Source organism: Acromyrmex echinatior, chromosome 6 (assembly GCF_024713525.1).
Source record: "Acromyrmex echinatior isolate Ae372 chromosome 6, ASM2471352v2, whole genome shotgun sequence".
NCBI classification, from domain to species: domain Eukaryota; kingdom Metazoa; phylum Arthropoda; class Insecta; order Hymenoptera; family Formicidae; genus Acromyrmex; species Acromyrmex echinatior.
Genome location: NC_141857.1, coordinates 14,168,925 through 14,195,635, shown reverse-complemented (window position 1 = coordinate 14,195,635; position 26,711 = coordinate 14,168,925). Strand labels below are relative to the sequence as shown.

Sequence of the window (26,711 nt, the reverse complement as noted above, 5' to 3'; positions counted from 1 at the left end):
ATATTTCGAGATTACCATTATTTACATTATATTGCAGAATTTTTATTCAAAAGAATGCATAATTATAGTGATCGAATTCATGCTTTTTTCGATATTATGAGTGCTATGTATCCATTACATGATAATTAAATTTATTTGCCAATATCTTGATTTTATTATAAGGCGTATGACTTTGCTCATGCGGTTTTTTTCCGAAATTCGAGGCTTTATTGTAAAAAACTGGTCATACATTTATGATTCAAAGTATTGTCCATCGCTGGCCACTATTTTTTCCCATCTTTCGGGCAGCATACGAATCCCGCGTCGAAAAAACTGGTCATCTTTTGAGGCGATCCACGAATCGATCCAATTTTTGACTTCTTCATAAGACCGGAAGTGCTGGTCAGCCAGGTCGTGTACCATTGATCGAAACAAGTGATAGTCAGAGGGAGCAACGTCTGGAGAATACGGCGGGTGAGGTAGGACTTCCCATTTCAACGTTTCCAAGTATGTCTTGACCACTTTCGCAACATGGGGTCGAGCATTGTCATGCTGCAAAATCACTTTATCGTGTCTCTCGTTGTATTGCGGCCGTTTGTCTTTCAATGCTCGGCTCAAACGCATCAATTGCGTTCGATACTGATCGCCTGTGATTGTTTCAGTCGGTTTTAACAGCTCATAATATACTACGCCGAGCTGGTCCCACCAAATACAGAGCATGATCTTGGAGCCGTGAATATTCGGTTTGGCCGTCGACGTGGAAGCATGGCCGGGAACTCCCCATGATTTTCTGCACTTGGGATTATCGTAATGAACCCATTTTTCGTCCCCAGTCACAATGCGATGCAGAAAGCCCTTCCGTCTTTGCCTTTCAAGCAGCTGTTCACAAACAAACAAACGTCGTTCAACATCTCTCGGCTTCAACTCGTACGGCACTCAATTTCCTTGCTTCTGAATCATTCCCATAGCTTTGAGACGTTTTGAAATGGCTGATTGAGTCACTCCTAATGATCTTGCCAATTCTTTTTGATTTTGACAAGAGTCTTGATCAAGTAATGCCTTCAATTCTGCATCTTCGAAAACCTTCTCTCTTCCACCGCTATGCTGGTCTTCGACGTGAAAATCACCGTTCTTGAAGTGTTGAAACCACTTATGACACGTTCTTTCACTAATAGCGGCTTCACATAAATATTTGAAAGCATTCGATGAGCCTCAGTCGCAGATTTCTTCATATTGAAGCAGAAAATTAAAACCTCCCGCAAATGACAAGAATTTGGCTCGTAAACTGACATTTTCAAACGAGAATAACTTTATGATGCAGACACAAATCGACTAATGTTTCTTTTTGGATGATGTTGACAGATTCCCAAGTTTATTGTGTGACGTCTATGATCTATTTATTTCGATCACCACTTACCGCTAAAGCCATCTATACGAAAACCGAATGAGCAAAGTCATACACCTAATATTATTTTTTATTGAAGAGAGCGGCTTCCTTCTCATTTCTTCTTTAAAGTATATTCCAGAATTTCCCACAACTTTTACAATTTCCTATGCAAGAGGAGTTAGAGTAGAAGATGAGAGTCGTGCGCTCCTGAAGCAAGGGGTTTGGGGGGGGGGGATGAGAGTCGAAGGTGAGAGTCGGGCGCCCCTGAAGCAGAGGGAACAGGGGTGGGGTGAGAGTCGAAGGTGAGAGTTGGGTGCCCCTGACGCAGGGGGAGGGGGGATGAGAGTCGTGCGCCCTTTTGCAGGGGGGGAGGGAATGGACTTTAAAGCATATATAGTAAAAAGAAGAAGTTATTTCTTAAACTTCTTTGGTTTATAATTTCTTAACGAATAATGTCCTGCAATTAAAACTCAACTTCCTCAAGGTCACTCGGGGTCATGATCTTGACAACATATGTCAAGGTCAAGGTCATTAGGAGTGACTCCCCTGATCTACATTTTTACCATATATATATATATATAGGGTGATCCAAAAGTATGGAAACGGCCAAATAACAGTGGAGGAATGCACTTTGGGGAAAAAAGTTTCAGACAAAAGTCTTAGGTTTTTTTCCTGGCTATTCAATCGTGACCTGAGATTTGACCTTGACCGTGACCTTGAATGTCATTTCAAAATCAAATTTACTTTTTTAAATAGGAACACATATTTTTGACCACAGGAATGGAAACAGCGGAAAATTTTACGTCCGCCTGTGACTTTGATCATGACCTTGACCATGCCCTTGAAGATCAGTTCAACGTCAAGTTGACATTGTCAATGGAAATTCCTGTAAATTGGTATCTAGGGGTTTTCGGGGTCGCTGATTACGATTTTGAAGTCGATTTTCAAAAATTCAAGATGGTGGATCCAATATGGCTGACGAAATTTGAAAAAACTATTGAATTTTTCTGCAAATTGGTATCTGGGGGTTTTCGTGGTCACTGATTACAAATCTGAAGTCCGTTTTCAAAAATTGAAGATGGCGGATCCAATATGGTGGACGAATTAAAAAAAAATTATTGAATTTTCCTTTAATTTGAATCTAGGAATGTTTTGTGTTGCTGATAACGTCTAGAATCTGCTATACCTGAAAAAGTAAGGTACACCCAGGATGTGCCACGGGAAGACTCCTAGGTACGATTTACATCCCATTTTTTTTTAACTTTTTTTATTTTATTGTTTTTTTTTTGGTTTTTAAAATTTTTTTGTTTTTTCTTTTTATTTTTTATGATGAAGTGAGCACCCAGCCAATTAAGGTAAGTGTTAATGTAGCGGGTTAAGATGATCTTTGAACACAAGCTTTGAAGAGAGTAATTTTAAGATGACACACTTAAAAGCTTGTGTACAAAAATCATCTTAACCCGCTACATTAACACTTACCTTAGTTGGCTGGGTACTCACTTCATCTTGTCTTAGTTAGCTGGGTGCTCACTTCATCATAAAAAATAAAAAGAAATAAAAAAAAATACAAAATAATTTTTTAAACCAAAAAAAAAAACAATAAAATAAAAAAAATTAAAAAAAAATGGGATGTAAATCGTACTTAGGAGTCTCCCCGTGGCACATCCTGGGTGTACCTTACTTTTTCAGGTATAGCAGATCCTAGACGTTATCAGCAACACAAAACATTCATAGATTCAAATTAAAGGAAAATTCAATAATTTTTTTTTAATTCGTCCACCATATTGGATCCGCCATCTTCAATTTTTGAAAACGGACTTCAGATTTGTAATCAGTGACCACGAAAACCCCCAGATACTAATTTGCAGAAAAATTCAATAGTTTTTTCAAATTTCGTCAGCCATATTGGATTCACCATCTTGAATTTTTGAAAATCGACTTCAAAATCGTAATCAGCGACCCCGAAAACCCCTAGATACCAATTTACAGGAATTTCCATTGACAATGTCAACTTGATGTTGAACTGACCTTCAAGGGCATGGTCAAGATCATGATCAAAGTCACAGGCGGACGTAAAATTTTCCGCTGTTTCCATTCCTGTGGTCAAAAATATGTGTTCCTATTTAAAAAAGTAAATTTGACTTTGAAATGACATTCAAGGTCACGGTCAAGGTCAAATCTCAGGTCACGATTGAATAGCCAGGAAAAAAACCTAAGACTTTTGTCTGAAACTTTTTTCCCCAAAGTGCATTCCTCCACAGTTATTTGGCCGTTTCCATACTTTTGGATCACCCTGTATATATATATATATATATATATATATATATATATATATTGCAACCGCACTTACGAGCGTGGCGCAACTTCGTCGCACATTCACAGCTAAGGTTCTCGTAGGCGATCGGATGGGTGGCGTTAAATGAAACGTGACCGAAATACGTCTTTCCGCGACCGCTCTCAAGGGCGGTACATAATCACAAGACAATAGTTGGGCGCCAGACACGAGCGAGCGTGCCACTCTTTCCAGAAATTACGCGATTCTCTTTATGTCACCTTTAATGAGCTGCGAATGTCGACGGACTCTCAACCGGTAGCTCAGCCTCGGAAATAGCAGAGGGGGCGGTTCGTGATCGAGGATAGCAGATCGTTTGGAGGAGCGAATAGGAGCGAGAATAAAGTACACACGAATTTAACAGTAACAAAAGTAATAAATATATTAAATGAGTCTTCGACTCATAGGTATATCCGGCGATATAATTGAGACGATAAGCTCTACTTGAGCGCGACAACTGACTCACATAGGCCCCGAGAGTTTACGCTAGGCGTATCAATTTCAGTAAATTCCCGCGACACGAGCTCACGCCACACGGAAATACTCTCGCGTATTATACGAATCATACTTCATCGCCTCGCCATGCTAAGGAATTCGGCAGCTTGTAGCGTGGACACGGCGTGACCTCGTGCGCGCTCGCGGAACCTCGCGCTGCTCAGAAGCGACACAGAGGGAGGCTCGAATACGTGCAAACTCGGCAATACACAATCTCGATACAACAGAATCGCACACTCATCAATTGCGATTATCAATCGACCTTAAGAGTTATGACACAGAAAACCGAATAAACAGGTAAATCTTACGCTACAGACGCTAGAGACGATACGCGACAAATATACTACGGCACGGGACTTCGCAACATATGATCCGCGATAAAAAAGAAAAACCGATAACAAATGACGAGGCTGTGGCCTTGGCGGACGCCCTAGAGTTATCCCGACGACAAGGGTCGTTCCGGGAGGCGACACGCGTACTCTAATCCCGCGAAACTCTGGTACACGACAAAGCCACGTGCACTCACTCTTATATGTCCGATATAAATTCGATAGCTACGCCTCCCGGACGCGAAACCCGGCGACTTTACAGAGGTGACGTTCGTCTCACCGCGCAGGTGCTCGTTCTAGCTGACCTTGGAAGGCAGTCCGCTGACGTCCTGCGTCCTCTCGCGTGCTCTCTCCGAGCGGGCCACAGCTCAAGTGCCGAGCGCTAATCCTGCCGGGCGCACGCAGAGCTCATTATCCCCACGAGGGGGCCTTATCGCGCCTGATTGGCGCGTGGTCCCGCGGCTTTCCGCTAATCGCGGAAACCGCGTCATGTCCATCGCATGTCCTGGCGCGCGAAATTCGAGAGATCACGGTAATCTTTCTCAGGCCGCCTCGTGGCCTCGAGGCGCCTATTCGGGGCTCTCGCCGTCCTTGTAGCGTAGAGTGGCCTTCCCCGTCATGTCGTGCCGACTCTCGATCCGCTTTGCGCCTGGAAGAGGGTGCGATAAAAAATGCTTTGCGATAATCAAAAAAGCGTACAATGGGGAAAGGATATCACCTGCGTGCGACCCGGGGCCAGGTGTCGTGCCTCCCGGCGGGTCTGTCCTCAGTGGTCGTCTCTGGACTCTCAATCCTGATCGTTCTTCCTCCTCTTCTCCCCGGTGAGATTGCGTCACTCCGCCAAGGTCGCGAGAGTCACCGACCACTGTAACCTTCGGTACGGGAATACACCGAAAATAAAAACGGCAGCGCGGAACTCATAAGGTACACGAACGACGACGCGGGAAAAGCGCAGGTGCGTCCGCCCCCAAAATGTGAGAGGACCCAGGACGCTATACTGCACTATTCGATCAGGCCATGCGGCCCTTGTGACGGACGGAAAACGTCACAATATATAATATGTATTGTATATTAATATATATTTTGCCTCAGTAGTCTAAAAGCCTATGACGCTCGCATGGAATGCAAGAGATCCGAGATTGACTCCAGCCCGAGGTAATAATTTTCGCAGTAAGAATTAATTATTTACGGATTTTAATATGTTATTGAACATTATTAAGGTCGAAGATACGAATAAGCATAAAAAATTTTGCTAGCCAATTTAACTCGTGATATTACTGGTAGTTTAGTAGAGTTAGCGTTTTCAGGATCGAAAAATCTTTTCGGCGCGCGTTTGTGGAAATTACATACGTAGTATATAAATTTACACAAGCATTTAAGATCCAGCTAGACCATTTCAGGCCATTTCTACAGTTTGTGTTATCACATATATACGGTCTTAAAATAGATATTATATTAATAACGCATGCACGCACGCATGCACGCATACATATATTAGTATGGAACATTATGTGATAACGCCAACCACGATTCGATAGAGGAAGTGTTGCTATCATCTAGTATGTAATCATCTTTTATGTAAAGTTGAGTGAAATTAATTGTAAAATTTTTTTCTTTAGATTATTATAAATCTTCATACAATTATGATAGAATAGTAAACGTTTATTAAAACGTTGCATGTTTATCTGGCTCAATAAAAATTAAGTACTTATAAATTCTTAATATATCTCGTAAATAAAAAAAAAGTTACGTTAATTACAAGGATGCAAAGTGGATTAATATATCCCACCTATGGTGCATGTTGAGCATCTTCGAAGTTGAGCTATGAGGATAATCATTTAATAAAGTTATTAAAAAACATAAAAGGATTATGTGTATATTAATCTAATTTTTATTATTTTCATCTAAAGTGTAATAATTTGTAATATTTTTTTTTAAATACTTTAATTCACAAAATTAAAAAAATTAAAATCTTTTCTTGCTCTTTATAATAATAATTAAACGTAAAATATGTTTAATCGTTAGAATAAAAAGCATTGATAAAGACGGATTTCATTTAAGCAACTGAGTTTATAAGGTTAGTTATGAGATACTAATTTAATAAGCCCCGTATCAGTGTTGACTGAAACATTTTTTTATAAAAAACAGTCAATAAAATATCAACTTGAACATTAACGTTAAAAAATACATTAATAACTTATATCTAAAAAACACATTTGATTGTTATTAATCGCTTTAATTATCATGTAAACTAAAAAAAATATTCACCTAATAATTGTTACTTTTAATGTATTAACACGAAACAGTACACGTATTTGGCTGTTGACACGGACCTAAATTATTGTATTAAGCACAGATCACATCTGACATCTGTCTTTGTGCTACCTTAGCATAGACATGTCTATATATTATACATATTTTGGATATTTAGATATTTACATTTGCCTAACTTGCCCCTATACTCAAATAGTCCCGCTCTACCCTACTCCTTCGCAGTAGTGCTTCATGCACAAATGGAATCTATTAGTTCATACTATTGTTAACCTTACGATTTTTGTTCTAGAAACGGCTCTCTTGCAGCAATAATAAATATTCGAGAGATGGTTGAGGAATTATACACAATCTTGATAAAGTTGCAATAGCAGATGGCATAAGTAGAAAGTAGAGAAGAATAAATATTGATGCTAATATTTATTTGAACTAATGTTTATAATTGAATTAATGTTTATAATGCTGATGTGATGGGAAAAATTTATAGAAAAGAAAACAGATTAAAATAACGTATTCATTAAATTACACTTTAGGTATTGTAAAATAATGCGTTACGCAAGAAGAAATAAATATATAAATAGATTTACTCGGTATTCGAAATTTATTCGTTCACTTCTTCCTCTCTCTTCTTTAACGCTATCAAAAATTACGCGCGCCGACGGTATCATCGCGTACCGACCATATCATCACGCTCGACTGTACCATCGCACTCATATCATTAAAAGTCTATTGATAAAATTATGGTTATATAATTAAATTATGTTTATAAATAAAAGTTAAATTAAATTAAAAATTTTTAATTAATGAATAAATAATTAAATAAAATATTTTTGTGACGAGAATCAAAAGTCGCGAAAAGGTATCGCAAAGGGAACAGAAAAAATGGTAAGTATAAATGATATGTGTACGAGCTGTAAATATAAATGATTTTATTAAAAGAGAAAGATATTTTACATTAGTGTAAATCATTCGTTATAGTGAAATTATTCGTTCCTTCTTTCTTCTTCTTTAATCTTTCTTGCTTTTTTTCTGACTCCACGATATCATATGACCATACCATCGAGCTCGATGATATCGAACGTGGCGCTGTTGTTGTTACGCATTAGATTCGCATTTTTAAAATAATTAATTGCTAAATCAAAAATCGTAGAATAAATCATTTTTGTGAGAATCATGAAAAGAAGTAATCACGATAAGGAGTCGCATTGAATAAACGCAGCGGGGAAGATTATGCATAACAGGAAAACAGATGGTAGTATAAAATTAATGGCAGTATAAAATGGTACTATAAAATTAATAATAGTAAGTATAAAATTTATGTATACGTGGTAAGTATAGCGCGCGTGGTCGGGATGGCGGACCGCGCCCGACGGCTACTGACCTCGCGTGACGTCATTCCGGCACCGCGGTGAATCATGACGCAGGCCCTGCGATGTAATTTTCAGTATATCGTGACGTCATCCTCCGTGACGTTATCCCCCTTACCCAGTGAACGACACTTTGCAGTTACGTCATTCCCCTTTTCCTTCCCCGTGACATCACCCTTTCACTTAATGAGGTTATCTCCTCTCCTCTCCGCGGATTTCCCCGCTCCGCGGGATCTCCCCCCCCCCACTCCTCACTCCCTCTCGGAGGACCTGCGTTAAAACCGGTATTGCTTTACTACTCACGATCACGTTAAAAAGATTATTTTTTATTAAACCCATATTTTTTTGCATATCTTGAGGTTGAGAGGTTTAGAGAATGAAACGTCCTCTTCAAAATAATGGATTTTAATGTTTTTCTTAAATATTTTTAAACTATAAGATATATCAAAAAATATTATAACAATTTGTTGCAAAGTTGATTTTTGCAACATGTTTTTTATGCCATTATACAGAGCGTTATAAAAAATTATATAACTTTTATATAAAACATTTTTAGATGTACCTTATAGTTTAAAAGATATTTGAGATAAACGATAAAATTCATTATTTTCGAGGGAGTGTTTCACTTTCTAAACCTCGAGATACACAATAAAAAAAAATGGGTCTAATATTTTTTGATGCTCTGTGACATATTCAAAGTTATCAAATCGGTGATTCGTTCCGATCGTTCTGTTAGTTTATCGATCCTATACACGCATCCGAAATTTTTTCATTTAAATTCCAACTACCCTATATATATTTTTATGTTTTATATGAAATAAAAGATTATCCACTTCCCATACTTGTCATTATATGTAATAAAATTATTACAGTAACCTATTGGCCTATTACATGGTCGATACGTACCTGAGCTCTTACTCTTAAAACGAAATGTATACGAAAAAAATTAAGGAAATACTACAGTATATTATATATACTACAAAATTTCCCTAGTTTATCGTACACTTTTTTTTTTCAAGAATAAGGGTCTTGGCCTGGTATATATTGTCCCAGTTTAAATCAAGCACTTGATAAGCATATTAATTAGTAACTTTCTATTGAATTATCATCATTCCTTAAAAGTATTGCCGAAATTAATAGCGTCAGTAGGTATATAAGGCGGGTTCTAAGCCCTGGGGCTAGAGGGGAATGCGGGGTGCGGGGAAGTACTTGTAGACGCGGGGGATTCCTAACGCGGGGGAAAGAGGGGGAAAGGTCTAGGCTCCTACACAATAGGGTTCCTACACAATAGGGGCTCCTTTTTTTGTTATCAAAATTTGACCATGTTTTTCTTTAAAAATGCATTAATAATAAAGGTTTGAATTTGACCATGATATATTTTTCTTTAAAAATGCATCGATAACAAAGGCTTGCATGTTAGAGAAAGATAGAGCGCGCGTGCTATGAGTGAAGAAAGAATGGAAGAATCAATAGAGTACGAGTTTCTTTTGTATGATACAGTTTTTTCAATTTTTATGGTTTTTCCTGGCGCGTCGAGGCAAAGGATGGGAAGTAAAAGACAATACACATGAAATAAGGCGAACAAAAATGTTTTATTTACATCTTATTACATCGGTTTTCGTATTTATTAAAAACTAAAGCTAATAGTTCGCAATCGATGAGCTGATGTCCATTGAAGATGTCGCTATCACATATAATGTTCTCAGATGCGATGTTGGAGAATCGCTTATAATAAAGGCTTGCATGTTAGAGAAAGATAGAGCGCGCGTGCTATAAGTGAAGAAAGGATGGAAGAATTAATATAGTACGAGTTTCTTTTGTATGATACAGTTTTTTCAATTTTTATGGTTTTTCCTGGCGCGTCGAGGCAAAGGATGGGAAGTAAAAGACAATACACATGAAATAAGGCTAACAAAAAATGTTTTATATACATCTTATTACACCGGTTTTCGTACTTATTAAAAACTAAAGCTAATAGTTCGCAATCAATGAGCTGATGTCCATTGAAGATGTCGCTATCACATATAATGTTCTCAGATGCGATGTTGGAGAATCGCTTATAATAAAAGCTTGCATGTTAGAGAAAGATAGAGCGCGCGTGCTATAAGTGAAGAAAGGATGGAAGAATTAATATAGTACGAGTTTCTTTTGTATGATACAGTTTTTTCAATTTTTATGGTTTTTCCTGGCGCGTCGAGGCAAAGGATGGGAAGTAAAAGACAATACACATGAAATAAGGCTAACAAAAAATGTTTTATTTACATCATATTACACTGGTTTTCGTACTTATTAAAAACTAAGGCTAATAGTTCGCAATCAATGAGCTGATGTCCATTGAAGATGTCGCTATCACATATAATATTCTCAGATGCGATGTTGGAGAATCGCGTATACTTGGTATCTACCGTACCGACGAGTCGAGCTAATCATTCGAACGTTACATCGACACACCCGTTAAAGTCAAACATACGGCGTAGCGTCGTTTCGGTCATCATAATGCATACCGATGAAGAATCGAGACGTACGACCGTAGCATAGTTCAGCATGAAAACACTGATGATTAGCGGTCCAACGCTTATAAAATTATCCTTGTATTCATTTCGAAACAGCTTATAAATATTTCCTCGCTGCTCGTAGAGGCTCTTCCATGTTTCGAGAGATAGCGATAATTCGTGTCCGCGATGATCTCCAAGGACGATCTCCACGTAACTCGGTGGGCCAACGTTGATTCCAATTTCCAAAAATTTGTAGCCCGTATTCGTCAGATCGTAACGTCTGCTCAGTAAACGCACCGCACGATGCTCCGTACTGTGTACATACATAATGTTAAAAAACGTTTCTTTTGTGTATAGAACGTTGAAACTTACATGTTATATTCCTTCTTCACATCGTACGATGCATTGCTCTCTTTAGCGTACATTTTTTCAGTCGTTCGTACAAGCGGATATCGTAAAACTGATTGCATCCGTGTAAATGGTAATACTTCTAGAATCGATGAGAGAAGACAGGTCCTCCCCCCTCTTTCCAAGAATTTCGAACATGTTGCGACACTTTTTATCAAGTCTTTCTATTTTCTTTGTCACGAATTTATACATACGTTTATACATACGTACATACGTTTATACATACATTTATACACGCATACATACGTTTATAGATACGTTTATACATACATTTATACATACGTTTATACATACGTACATACGTTTATACATACATTTAAATATACGTTTATACATACGTTTATACATACGTACATACGTTTATACATACGTTTATACATACGTTTATACATACGTTTATACACGCATACATACGTTTATACATACGTTTATACATATGTTTATACATACGTTTATACATACGTTTATACATACGTTTATACACACATATGTACGTTTATACATATGTTTATACATACGTACATACATACGTTTATACATACGTTTATACATACGTATATACGTTTATACATACGTACATACGTACATACGTTTATACATACATACGTTTACACAATCGTACATACGTTTATACCTACGTTTATACATACATACATACATACATACGTTTATACATACGTTTATACGCACATACGTACGTTTATACATACATTTATACATTACAAAGAAAGGGAAAAGAAATATATAATAAATACGTTAACGTATTTTTATTTAAAAAATTCTTTTGCAACCACCAGTTATATATTTTCAATACATTTTGTAACGCGCAATTCTTAACATGTTGTCCACATCGTATAATATTAGTAACATTTAGATTAGATAAAGATTTCCATGTGTTCTGTCGTAAACTGCATCCAGGGTCTCAATGTACATGCGTTCTCGCCCATCATCCAGAAGCAAGTTCCGCAGCCACGTTCGTTTCTCGCGTCCCTTGACATACACGACAGCATCAATAAATTTTAATTTCATCAATTAAGTAAAAAAAAATCCTATATTCGATCAAAGCTGATCTTATTCCCTAAATATTTCGGTTTGAATTTATATACATACGTACATAGACAATTCTATAAGCCACGCAATAAAGTCCTTTTCAATCTTAAAACGCAATCATGGATGGAACTACAGTGATATTATAAAATTATGTATTACAATTTTGTGTTCATACATGTTCCCTTAAAAATGATATTCATTAGTTGTTTGATCACGATTCATTAGTTGTTGATCAAACGGATGTTCACTTATTTATAATCATTGGCGACAAGTATTGCTGAAGTCGGCACGCTTGATTTATGCGAAACTGCAAAATTGTGTTTCTACGTATCCAACAGAGTAATCTTACCGCAAAACATGTTGAGATTCATCGATTTTCCGTAGAAAAAAATTTTTATATTACACTTATGCAAAATCGTATCTAACGTGGTTACAACTGCCGTACATCGACGTTTCACCGAGAAGAATTTATGCACTTTCATCTGTTAAACTTAAATTATCAACCGAAAAATGCTTTACTATTATATCGTGTACCCACTAACACATGTTGATAGTATTAGTGAACTACAATCAAAACATTTATGACAATTATCAAACAGATATTAAACCATCGTCGAACGTCTATCGAATCACTGTCAAAAACATCTTTCGAATTAATGTCAAACATCTATCGAACCGTTATCGAATATCTATCGCACCACTTTTAATCCTAACTATACACACTGAGTTCCCAGAAACCTCAACTTCAATTTCTAAAGCGAGATCTTTTCGTATTTCTTTTCTTTTTCTTTGAACCAACAGTCGTCGAACGGTACCGCCATGTATCGTGTTCAACGAATAGAACCATATCAACGTCGACAAAATGTCCGAAATTGACCCGAGTATGATTAAACATCGCGTCACGCGTATGTAAAACGTATGCACGTACGTACATACTACATATAGCGTACATTCTTCATTTTAAGGACTTACAAAATTAGCAGAAATATGACAGTGGTCTGTCAGACTGACGTAACCTTTGGTGTATTTTTTAACATTACAGTTCAAAGTTAAATAACTGACACACTAATATCAATGGAGCAATTTATTATTATACAAACGTCTGGATTTTAATCGAGTCACTTTCAAAACAAATTTCCTTTCACAAAGATTTGTGAATTAATTTTCACGCTGCGGGCCTTGTACAGATTTTCTTTATTATTAGGTATTTATATTTTCTCAGCTATATTTTAGTATTTTTATTATATTATTATTATTAAATCCTCACTTCTAACAAGCTATGCTTTAATAACGTTTATTATTTCCAAATCTGTGCAGTTCTGAATATTTTTGTTAAATCATACAGTGTCATCTTAAAATATATTAGATGTATCATATTAAATTTATTATTGTACATAAATGCTGCTTTATGTATATTATTAATATTTTAACTGTTTTATACGATTTTAGATATTTGCTCATTGGGTAACTAAAAAAGATATTGAAAAAATTGTAAAATGGTAGAGGACTCAGTTTTTTATAGAAATAAAACACTATATGATTAATAAGGCGTTATTTCAGTTTTATAACCTGTATATGTACATATACATACATATACACATATATAGGGTGTTCTGAAATTCGAATCAAAGTATTATATAGCAAGAAAGATCTCGAAAAATTAAGTTAAAAAGTTATTTGTAAATTTTTATTTTAAGCAGAAATTTTTGAAATATGAGGATTCAAATATAACGAGTTACAGCCTATATTTAGATGATCACTTGAATTAGTGAGTGCGCTGAAATATACGCTTACTTACTCTATAATACATATTACCGCATATGCAACTCATCGGCAGGTAGCCCTCTAAGCATAGTCTGTAATTAACCATATTTAAACCTTTATTATTACAAAAATTACTGTTAAAAATAAATAATTACAAGTAACTTTTTCACTTAATCTTTCGAGAACTTTCTTGCTGTAGTACGTAGGTTGCTGACAAAGTTTCTGCAAACAATATGAAAAAAAACATGTAAAATTCGATAAATGGTTTTTAGTAGTATTGCTTTTAGAAGTATTCGCCTTTAAGATCGACATTTTTGCATACGCTCGAACCAATTTTCAAAGCATTTTTTCCACTCTGAGACTGTAACCTCAAATCAGTGTACAAAACAGTTTCAACAGCTGCTTCAGGCACTGATGACTCAAATCGCTCACCACGCATCTTCTTTTTAATGTTTGGGAACAAAAAGAAATCATAGGTGATAAATAAGGTGAATACGGACAATAAGTCATCAATGCGACATTTTTACTGGATAAAAAATCAACAGTTTGACGTGCTGTGTGACAGCTGGCATTGTCATGATGAAGGATGATGTGATGATTTCGGTTTCTACGCAATTCATTTATGATTTCTGGCAAACAAATTGTTGTATACTAATCTGTATTTACAGTCCTTCGATCCTCTAAAGTCACGATTGCCACATGTCCAGTATAACTGAAGAAACAAGCAACCATTTGCTTGGCAGCACTGCGTGAACAAACAACTTTGGTTGGTTTCGATTCATTTTGAAATACCCCAACAGTGGATTGTTGTTTACTTTCGGGCTCATACGAATCCATAGATCCATGTTTCGTCTCCAGTAACGATATTGTAGACCAAATTTGATCGACCTCGGTTGAATTTCTTGAGCATTTCTTTGCTCCATTTAACACGAGCCTGTTTTTGATCTTCGGTCAAATTGTGTGGGATCCAACGATTGTAAAGTTTCCGTACGCTCATGCAAGTGATCATGTAAAATATGTATTGCTCATGTCAATGCCTAAGGATGCCTGAATCTCGCGGTATGTTATATGCCGGTCTCGCTCAATCACTTCACCCACAGCATCAACATTAGTGGCAACAACAGACGTGGAAGGACGACCTTCACGGAATTCGTTACAAAGAAAGGTTCACGCTGGAATTCGGCAAACCAATTTTAAACAGTCCTTGGATGGTGCTTCATCCCCAAAAGCCAAATGAAGTCGATTGATGTATTGTTTCGGAGTTAGCATTGCCCGAAAATTTTTACGCGAAATTTCCATTTTCTCACAAAAGTAACTTCTTTTAAAATACTATGCAAACAAAACTAGTTGGCTTGGGTACAAACTGTCAACTGAATTATAAGTTTAAAACGTTTAATTTTACGGATGTGATAGTAGCAGAACATTGGCGCCACTGGAAGTATTAGATTGCAGAAACTTTTCCAGCAGCCTACATATTCTGATTCGCGACACCCTGTATAACTGTATGTACATTAAATTAATTTTTATACGGTTACATGCGCATACAATATTATTTATCTATTATATTAAAATAATAAATAAATAATATCATAATATTAGGTGTAGTAAAAAGAAATCCATTATTTTCCAATAGATGGCTTTAGTAATCTGTATCTCGTCACGCATAGACGAGATACAGATTACTAAAGCCATCTATTGGAAAATAATGGATTTCTTTTTACTACACTTAATATTATGATATTATTTATTTATTATTTTAATATAATAGATAAATAATATTGTATGTGCATGTAACCGTATAAAAATTAATTTTATACTGAGCAGACGTTACGATCTGACGAATGCGGGCTAAAAATTTTTGGAAATTGGAATCAACGTTGGCCCACCGAATTACGTGGAGATCGTCCTTGGAGATCATCGCGGACATGAATTATCGCTATCTCTCGAAACATGGAAGAGCCTCTACGAGCAGCGAGGAAATATTTATAAGCTGTTTCGAAATGAATGCAAGGATAATTTTATAAGCGTTGGACTGCTAATCATCAGTGTTTTCATGCTGAACTATGCTACGGTCGTACGTCTCGATTCTTCATCGGTACGCATTATGATGACCGAAACGACGCTACGCCGTATGTTTGACTTTAACGGGTGTGTCGATGTAATATTCGAACGATTAGCTCGACTCATCGATACGGTAGATACCAAGTATACGCGATTCTCCAACATCGCATCTGAGAATATTATATGTGATAGCGACATCTTCAATGGACATCAGCTCATTGATTGCGAACTATTAGCTTTAGTTTTTAATAAGTACGAAAACCGATGTAATAAGATGTAAATAAAACATTTTTTTGTTCACCTTATTTCATGTGTATTGTCTTTTACTTCCCATCCTTTGCCTCGACGCGCCAGGAAAAACGATAAAAATTGAAAAAAACTGTATCATACAAAAGAAACTCGTACTCTATTAATTCTTCCATCCTTTCTTCACTCATAGCATGTGCGCTCTATCTTTCTCTAATATGCAAGCCTTTATTATAAGCGATTCTCCAACATCGCATCTGAGAACATTATATGTGATAGCGACATCTTCAATGGACATCAGCTCATCGATTGCGAACTATTAGCTTTAGTTTTTAATAAGTACGAAAACCGATGTAATAAGATGTAAATAAAACATTTTTTGTTCGCCTTATTTCATGTGTATTGTCTTTTACTTCCCATCCTTTGCCTCAACGCGCTAGGAAAAGTCATAAAAATTGAAAAAACTGTATCATACAAAAGAAACTCGTACTCTATTAATCTTCCATCCTTTCTTCACTCATAGCACGCGCGCTCTATCTTTCTCTAACATGCAAGCCTTTATTATAAGCGATTCTCCAACATCGCATCTGAGAACATTATATATGATAGCGACATCTTCAATGGACATCGATTGCGAACTATTAGCTTTAGTTTTTAATAAGTACGAAAACCGATGTAATAAGATGTAAATAAAACATTTTTGTTCGCCTTATTTCATGTGTATTGTCTTTTACTTCTCATCCTTTGCCTCGACGCGCCAGAAAAAACCATAAAAATTGAAAAACTGTATCATATAAAAGAAACTCGTACTCTATTAATTCTTCCATCCTTTCTTCACTCGTAGTACGCGCGCTCTATCTTTCTCTAACATGCAAGCCTTTATTATCGATACATTTTTAAAGAAAAGAAAAATATGTCATGGTCAAATTCAAACCTTTATTATCAATGCATTTTTAAAGAAAAACATGGTCTAATTTTGATAACAAAAAAAGGAGCCCTATTGTGTAGGAGATTAGACCTTTCACCCTCTTTCCCCCGCGTTAGGTATTCCCCGCGCCTACAAGTACTTCCCTGCACCCCGCATTCCCCTCTAGCCCCATGTCTTAGAACCCGCCTTATATACCTACTAGCGTCTTTGGCCCGACCGGTTTTACACTAACTTGGGTTAAATTGTTGATGTTTCGTGCTCTTCTGTTGGTAGAACATGTAATATCAATCAAGCATTTTCCAATCTAGGGTTAGTGCAAACCCGATCGGGCTAAAAATGCTATTAACAGAAAAACCTGAGGGAGGACATAAGGGACTCTTTTCTGTAACCGCAAAATGCTGCCGCGCATTATTGCTCTCTGAAAAAGTGGATGTAACTACTATGTAATACGATGTAATAAAAACATCTATTTTCCTGTGCTGAGGATATGCACATTTACTTTTCAAGACTGTTAATAAATTGATATTTTGTTCGGATATTGTTGTGTATTCACATTACGATCTTAAAAGACACTCTGTTTAATAAAGTTGAGATATTTAAATTCTAATCTCTTTAATAAAGCGTATTTTAAAAACAAGCCTAATATGATTATGATATATTTACCGAATATTTTGTGTCCAAATACCAGGGAAAAATAAAAATATTATTAAGAAATTAATATGATTATCGAACATATTAAGCTAATTAACAATCACAAAATTGTATAGGCTCTAATGATATAGATCAATAATGAGTGAAAAGCCTCTAAAAGCCGACGCAAGTTATTGTTGTGAATAATAATTTATTATTTGATATACATAAATGTTATTATAAACGTTTTGATCCATCATGACTTGCGTACTTAAAACGGAGCTAAATACATCTATCCATAATCATCATTAAATCAAGAAATTTAATAAACATGCTAAGCAAAAAACCTCTATGGATGCGATTTATAACTGACGAAAAAGTAAATCCACGTATTTCAATCAAACAAATAATATTGTTTCATGTAATGTAAAAATCTCATCTTTTTTATTATAATATAATTAATACAACATATTACTGAAGAAGACCCTAAACGTGGGTTGAAACGTTTATATTAATATTTGTATCAGATAATAAATTATTATTCGCAACAGTAACTTACATCGACTCTCAGAGACTTTTTACTCATTATTGATTGAAATTAATTAATTAATATATAATCAATTTAGATGCGATATGATGTTAAGCGGTGCTAAAGAATCAACAAGTTTCTTGAAGTCATACTATGATGTATCAATTATTTATTTTTGATAGAACACTTTAATTTACTTACACATTTGAAAAATATTAATATTTCTTTTTTGAAAATGTAATCGTGCATTAATATTTGACAAAATAATCTTATAATAAATATTTTATTTTTAAGTTTATATACTTCAAAATTTAAATTTTTAGATGTAAATCCATAAAAAAATATTCAGGTATAACAATGGACAGACCCATATATTCAAAACAATTCGCTAGATGGGAATCGTACTGGTCCTGTAGGCGCTCCACGATCATTCATTACTCCTCATCCCGAACGAGCGTCAAGTCATAGAAACTCGATAGACTCTCGCGAAAAATTTGCGATTTTGCAATACATTAAGAAACTTTTTATCGCCGTTATGATCAGCGGCCATAGCGATATCAGGATGACCGTGAAGTGCCGGGCATATGACTCGCACGAAAAAGAACGTGTTTATTAGAAGAAATATCGAAGTTTCTATGGCGGCTTGTGGCGTTTGCGTGTGATCCCAGGTCACCGAAATTCATGCAGTCACCGCCGATTGAATCCTACAGGGGTTGGTGGACCATTCCGTATTTCTCCTGCAAGACCCGCCGTTGGCTCATTTCATATAGCGTCAACGTGAAGCCGTTGGATGTCCGACCCGGGTTGGTATACAGCTTCTGCTTGTAAAAAAATTTGTTTGATTTATGTATAGTATATAAACGTTCTAACCGACTCCATCGTTTTTTTTTGTTTTCTTTCATTGAAGAGTACGGGAATTCATCAGCATCGATATTGATATAAGTGGATTAGAAGTAAATCAGTGCGACACCTTGACGCAAAATCACAATGACGAATTCGAAGCCGCCTCGAGCAATCAAATAGCCTTTTTTAAAGGCACCCACAAGTGTCACATGGATACTACGCAAGTAAATATTGTACAAACTTTTATATAGAAGTCTGTGAAACGTTTCGCGATAAACTATCATTTTCACAGAAATAATAAAAAGCGAGAGCACTAATTTTTTGTTTAGTGCGTGTATCAGGGGCCTGGCAGCCGAGTAAACCAAAATGGGATAGGTGCCGGTTGGACGAAAGGCGCGTATGTGTGTAAGTGTAGGCAAGGCTTTTACAGCATCAGACATCATCTGACAGGTTTCGAAGGAATTCTTGTGGAAGGTCAGAATCATTGTTGTTATTCGTTGTTATTCGTCAGTTGTTGTGTATCTAATCTTTCACTCGTATTTATTATAGCTGCATGGAAGGAAATGAGGGAAAACAAGAGTGATTCCTATGAGAAGGTATTTCTATGTCTGCGTTGCGCACCGGGATGTGCGAGATGTAAAGGCCCTGAGCCTTGCTTGGCGACGTATAACTGGCCGTTTAGGTACTTTTAAGATGTCCGTACTTTTTTTATTAATCTTATTGTTCCATGTTGCTATTTTTAAATTGTGTATTGTTTTTTAAGAATTTCACTACTAGCCGTTTCAATTTTCTGCGCGTTCGGTACCATCGTCCTGGTGGCGTACATGTATCAACACCGTAAACTAAAGGTATTCAAGGTAGCTTCCCCGATATTTCTATCTATTACGCTTCTGGGTTGCGCCTTGATGTATCTCGAGGTAAATGGGAAGAACGCTCTAATCTCTCTTTTTTTTTAAGTTTGTACTAATATATTAATCAAGAATTCTATTGTAGATGGCTGCTATATTCCCAGTTCTCGATATGTATTCATGCATTGCCACAAAGTGGACGAGGCATATGGGATTCTGCATCTCGTATACGGCGTTGCTGATGAAAACTTGGCGGTAAGCAGCTACGATAAACGCTCTCGTGTTGTTGAAAATATGTATAGATCAGGTCTCGCAATTGGGTTCGAGAAAAACGAAATAAAAGCTATTGTATTGCGTTCAAGAAAATTTCTTCATGCAATGAAGAGATTCTCGATCTCAAAATATAATAACTGCGCTCTTTTTTTAAGAGAAATAATGACATATTGCACTTCAATAAATTTTTCGCGATTAGACTTGGACCATTTTCAGCATTTCGATTTTCGTGATTGCCACCTGCAATAATGGAAAAATATCGAATAAAATAACACAAACAAAAAGCGAAGTCTATACCGATCAAAGCTAAATCTTAAGTGCTTTAAATAATTACACATGAATTTATATATCACGTTTTCACTTAAATTGCACACCGAATTGATTTTTCGGACTTATTATAGAAACGTAACCGAACTACTACAGTAATATCACAAATTAAATTGATAAGCAACTTAATAAATTGTTGTTCAATTGCCATCGTTTTAAACAGATTTTAATGTAATGAAAATTTGTAAATAAATTTATTTACAGAAATTTATTTACAATAAATAAATTTATTTACAGAAAAATATTATCTCCGGGGAGTCGAATTTGAATCTTTAACATTTTGTGCGAGCATCCTAAGTCTTTAGATTACCGAGACTATAGTAATATTCTTCGTAATACTATAATTGATGTAGGAACGTACGCATTTTTTAGACAGCATGTATAAATAGTAATAAACGATTTATTAGGTTATATAAATTCACATGTAATTATTTAAAACATTTAAGATCTAGATTCGACCGGTATAGGTTTCGTTTTTTGTTTGATTGTGTATTCACATTGTACGGTCCTAGTAAATCATTTATTATCGAATAAATGTCTCTTGTCAGGGTTTCGCTTACGTATCGGGTAAAAAGCGCCCACAAAGTTAAGCTGACGGACAAACAGTTGCTGCAATGGATGGTACCCATTTTGCTGGTAATGCTGATCTATCTCGGAACTTGGACTGTCAGCGCGCCGCCTTATGCAGAGGTAATCGCAGATAACCACGACTTAAAGTTTTACCAGTGTTCGTACAACTGGTGGGATCACAGCTTGGCTATCGGTAAATATACGAAAACGATCGCAATTTTTAACGAGTTGATAGAATCATTTGAGTGAATAATTGATAATTCTGTTTTAAGGTGAAATTCTTTTTCTTGCTTGGGGCATAAAGGTATGTTACAACGTGCGAAACGCGGAGAGTCTGTTTAACGAAGCCCGTTTGATAAGTTACGCCATTTACAATATAGCCGCGGTGAATATAACCATGATAGCCATTCAGTACGTAGTCAACGCAATGCATATTATTACATACAAAATACGTCTTGCGACAAAACATTATATATCATGTAGAACAACGTTGTCCGCAGTCTCTTAATATTTCCTCGTGCCGGGCCGGACATCAAATACCTGTTAGGCTTTCTGCGGACTCAACTTTCGACGTCCGTTACGGTCTTCCTCGTATTCGGCCCTAAAGTAAGACAATTACGACAAGTAAAGTTCGTCGAACTAGACAATTGGACTTTATCATTATGGACACTGAAAATACTAATTTTTTAATTTTTTAACAACTGTGCGGAAAATAATTTTGTTCCCATAAAGGAGGATGCTAAATTAGGACTGTTTTTCGGCTAAAAACTTCTGAGATGTATTATAGACATATTATTTGTCATATTAAAAGAGTATTTAAACAGAATCAAATGATATATCGTTCAGGAAAACATCGGGAACATAGGAGAAATCGTGATAAAAAGTTAATAAAAAATTAATAAAGCTAATGTTATCACATTGATCAATAAAAAATTATTAAACATTAAAATGTCTTGGAAATTAAGCAAAAAATGTTTTTGTTGCTTAAACACATATAATTTAGAAGAGAATTTTCAAGCGATTAACAAACGACAAAGAGTCTGATACAAATAATCGTTTGGTTTCGAATTCCAGTTTTGAACCAAACATGCTTATCAAGTTATTATTGTGATTAAATAATAATAATAATACAATTTTTGTTACTTAATTGCGGATTAAATTGATATCTTATTTAACAATTTTTAATTTTTTTGTTTTTGATAACGATTGCCACGTTTTCGATGTTTCCCCAAGCTAAGCGATATATTATTCGATTCTGCTTAAATAGCCCTTTAATATAATATTATAATTTGTCTATCTCAGAATTTTCTCATCTTGGCTTTAACTTAACATTCTTCTTTGACACAAATTGGTCTTTTTAATATTCATTTTTTTTGTTTTCCTTTTTGTCCTTTTTGATTAAGTAGCAATAATTAATTGATTTATTTCCAATCGGCGTGGATGTTAGGTAATCAGAGTATTGCGAGGCCAGGGGGATCAGTGGGACAGTCGAGCAAGGGCACGTGGCGTCACTGCAAGCTTTTCCTTGAACGGAATCGGTTTAGTACCGGAGGAGACAACAGATTTATATCAAGAAAATGAAGAGCTTAAGGTATTTGTATGTTTGTATCCTTCTTATATATACATTGCTTTATGAGATGCAAAACGGTATCGGTAACGTAATCAAATTCGATTTTGAAATTTCATTTTTTTACCCTATCTTGACTTTTGCGTATGTGATAGGAGGAGATTCAGAAATTAGCCGCACGAATAGAATTCATGAAAATAGTGCACATGGAGATGCATAACCGACATATTAAGCCAAAGTTAGGAGGTTATTTCAGCGCACACGGTCATGGTCATGGGCATCCATCTACCGGGCAGAGTCCCATCGCCAAGAGCTCGACAGCCAGCTTTATTCTCAAAGTATGTATCTAAATCATTTCATTCCCTTTGTTGTTTGAGCAACTCCAGGGCACACGGAATTTTCTAACTTGACATAAATAAAAAAATTTCAGTGTCCTTCCAGAGAGAGAAATTTATTTTATTATTCATTGATTAATTTATATCACACAAGTATTTTGAAAATTGCTAAAATAAATCTCTATTTTCTATGAAAAGAGTCATGAGAAAAAATTTTTAGAAAAAAACAGAAAGCTTTCTCCCGTTTTGTGCGTTGTATTGTGTTTTAAATGTTCATAGCAAAAGAAAATGAAGGATTCATTAATTAAAAAGACAAATAAATTTAGGGCAATTAAGAATCGGCACTGTAATTGGTGCGCTTAGATAATTAACAGACCTTAGTGTCTTGAAATGTATTTTATATTAATGTATGTATGTACATTTCAAGACACTAAGTTCTATTAGTTATTTAAGAGCATTAATTATAACGCCAATTCCTAATTGGCCTAATTTATTTTTCTTTTTAATTAATTTTGATACAAGAAATCTTACTTCGATTTATATAAAAGATTTATTAATCATCAAGATAATTATCTTGCAGAGAAATAATCTTCTGTCAATGCTATCCAGTAGAATTAATTAAAATGAATTTAATTCTTCAGAAAAATACATTGTGTGCGTTAAAGTGAATCTTCAATCCGAAAATGCATTTCTAATCATTTGTATAATTATATAATACAATTATCAGGCAGTTCTAAAATGCATTATCGTAAATTAAAAAATATAACTATAATTATTTTAATATACTAATAATATAATTATTTTAAATATAACTATAATTATTTTAATATACAATAAGCAGGGACCCGGACCAAAAGGATTTTTCGGTTCGGTTCCGGTTTAATAAAATATCAAATAAATATTCCGGTTTCAATTTCGGTTTTTTTTTACCAGTAAAAAAACCGAAACCGTAAAAATTATGGTTTTTTAATAGTTTTTATCGATTCTACTTACTTGCTTTCTTTTATTTATTCTTTAAATTTATTTTATTAAAAAGAGATAGGGGAAGAGGAGAAAGAAAGAGAGAGAGAGAGAGAGAGAGAGAGAGAGAGAGAGAGAGAGAGAGAGAGAAAGAGCCCCCGATCAATCTAGAGAGTCTAGAGAGTCGTAGACAGGCGTCAACTGATCATGTAACTCTGAACAAAAATTATGTAAACATTATTTTAAGCACATTTCTCTCAGTTCTTTCTTACAACTTATTTTATTCTTATAAATAGATCTCACTTATTACATAAAGTCTACATATATATTCTTGAATTTCATGACTTAGAATAAATTCTTGCAACATATTGGTAAGGAAAATCGAAATAAAAAAATGCTAGTATCTTAAAAAAAGTTTACATTAAATATATCTCGCCAGATTTCTTATATTATATAAGATATTGGAGACATTTGCATTCCGGTTATTATCAGAGTTAGCGACGGTGATACTGAAATGAACATTGATAATTTAGACGAAGGAAGGGCAGAACAAAAATGAAGAACAAGAATAAAGATAAAAAATTAAGAACCAAAATGACAACCGAAGAAAGAACGTTAAATTTTATCAATTCGGTTACGATTTCGATATTGTAAACTTTACAAAATTTGAATTGGTTTCAGTTTCGGTTCAATAAAAAAAAAAGGGTTTTGAAACGGTTTTCAGTTCCGATTTCAGTTCCAGTCTCTGATAATAAGTATTATAAGAAGCAATGCCTATTTTGAGTGCTTTAAATAATTTCGTGTGAATTTATATACCACGTTTGTATCCAAGTAGCACACAGCGTTTACAAAGCGTTAATAAAATGCTAAAAAAAAAACGCATATAATCGCTTTTTTACCTCTCAAGCTATTGTGCTTAGGTAGTCTCTCGAATTGCTCATCAAATTGATTTTTCAGACTTAGAGATCCGGGTTTCTCGACCAAGATAATATTTTTTGCTATAAATTTATTTATAAATTTTCAGTACATTAAGATCTTTTTAAAATGATGCAATTTGAGCATCAAATTATTAATTGCTAAGCAATTTAATTTGTGATACTATGGTAATTCAGTTACGTCTCTATAAAGTTCGCAAAATTAATTCGGTAATTTGAGAGACTATAAACGTGATATACAAATTCACACGAAATTATTTAAAGCACTTAAGATCCAGCTTAGACCGATATAGGCATTGCTTCTTATTTATTGTGTATTTACATTACGGTCTTAATAAATTGTTTATTATTGTGTAATCATTTAATATTTCTCAAATCAAAGTTCTGAATAAAAAATGCAGTTTTTCAATTAAAAGAATTTTTAATTAAGAATTATATAGGTTAAATAATTACAATTATATTTTTCAATTTGCAATAACGCATTTTAGAATTGCCTGATGATTGTATATAATTTTATAAATGAATAAAAATACTTTCGAATTGAAAAAGTTTCACTTTAATGTGTGCGAATGCGATTTTCTAAAGAACTGAATCCGTTTTCTATCCATTCTCGTTTATTGAGTAAGCAACTTGTATACATATAAGCTTGTCAATATCCTTTTTACTAGGGAATGGGAAGTTACTTTTTGAAAGTAATAAGTTACAGTTACTCGTTACCGAGTAGAAAAACTAACAAGTTAATGTTACTAATTACCGATTTTTTGAAATAACTCTTTACAGTTACCGTTACTTGAAAAGTAACTTTTGTTACTCCCTTATAAAAAAAGACCTTCAATTTTGGAGAGGTAAACAAAAAGGACGCTCAAATGTGGTTCACTAAAAAAAAAACACTCAAATTTGGGTGTGATTTCAGACCATCTCTCGTTAATATTCAATCATAAAGATTAATACCCTTTCGCAAAAAAAACATTGAAAAACTCATTGAAAAACTCATTGAAAATGAATGGAGTTTTCAGTTTTAGTATTTCATAGCAAGCTGAATGAGTTTTTGCCAATAGTAATATTTTATCATTGAGGATTTTATCACTGGCTAGTAATGTTTTCAATGGTACATTAATTTTATAATTTTATTGCTAAAATGAGTATTATTATTGATCAACATGTTATTCCAGAATATACATCATAAAATTATGATAAAAAAAAATTTTTCCCTGAACTCGGGAACTAATTTTATAGCTCTTCGAAGCAGTCATCCATCCGATTGCATACTGTTATCCGCTAGCCTTGATTTCTAAAATCGTATGGAAACCGCACTTTGATGATTCACGAACATCTACTACGAACATATAATCATGGATGTATAGCTATGATATATCTGTTCAATATAGTCCTGATAGACATTTGTCCAGTTTAACTGAACATCCAGTCAGCTACTGTCTAATATTTAATTTTAATGTTATAACGACTATTTTAAGAAATCATATGCTGTACTTTTGCAGTACCAGTTATCATGTATATCGTCTTTAACTAGAGATCTCCACAGTCTCTCTCTTCGATAATTGTACGCTGTATTGATACGGTATAGGTTATATACCATGATGTATCTAAACAGTATGCAGTACAGGTACAATGTTGATACATTGTACTATAATATCATGTACACTTTTTTGTACTGCTACTATATATGTATAGTTATGCCGTACACCGCCATCTCGTAGCAGTACAATAACAGTACGGTGGAATATCGCATGTTTTGTTATTTGGGATAATATTTTACTATTG

At 34.9% G+C, this 26,711-nt stretch overlaps 1 protein-coding gene across 7 annotated transcripts in view; it reads left to right on the top strand.

Moving 5' to 3' along the window:
- The window catches only part of LOC105154229 (putative G protein-coupled receptor CG31760), a 246,683-nt gene that overhangs the window by 183,780 nt on the left and 36,192 nt on the right, over positions 1-26,711 (top strand). For 6 of the 7 annotated variants that reach the window (XR_015545297.1, XM_087406854.1, XM_087406853.1 and 3 more), the window contains exons 6-16: positions 18,940-19,074; positions 19,179-19,338; positions 19,444-19,588; positions 19,664-19,796; positions 19,878-20,031; positions 20,108-20,217; positions 21,111-21,325; positions 21,405-21,543; positions 21,633-21,738; positions 22,580-22,723; positions 22,855-23,037. Coding sequence is in view for 6 of the 7 variants with exons in the window: in XM_087406854.1 (XP_087262980.1) it covers positions 18,940-19,074; positions 19,179-19,338; positions 19,444-19,588; positions 19,664-19,796; positions 19,878-20,031; positions 20,108-20,217; positions 21,111-21,325; positions 21,405-21,543; positions 21,633-21,738; positions 22,580-22,723; positions 22,855-23,037 (1,624 nt within the window). In the remaining variant the exon portion in view is untranslated. The remainder of the gene's footprint in view (positions 1-18,939; positions 19,075-19,178; positions 19,339-19,443; positions 19,589-19,663; positions 19,797-19,877; positions 20,032-20,107; positions 20,218-21,110; positions 21,326-21,404; positions 21,544-21,632; positions 21,739-22,579; positions 22,724-22,854; positions 23,038-26,711) is intronic. The other variant, XM_087406857.1, reaches the window with a different exon arrangement.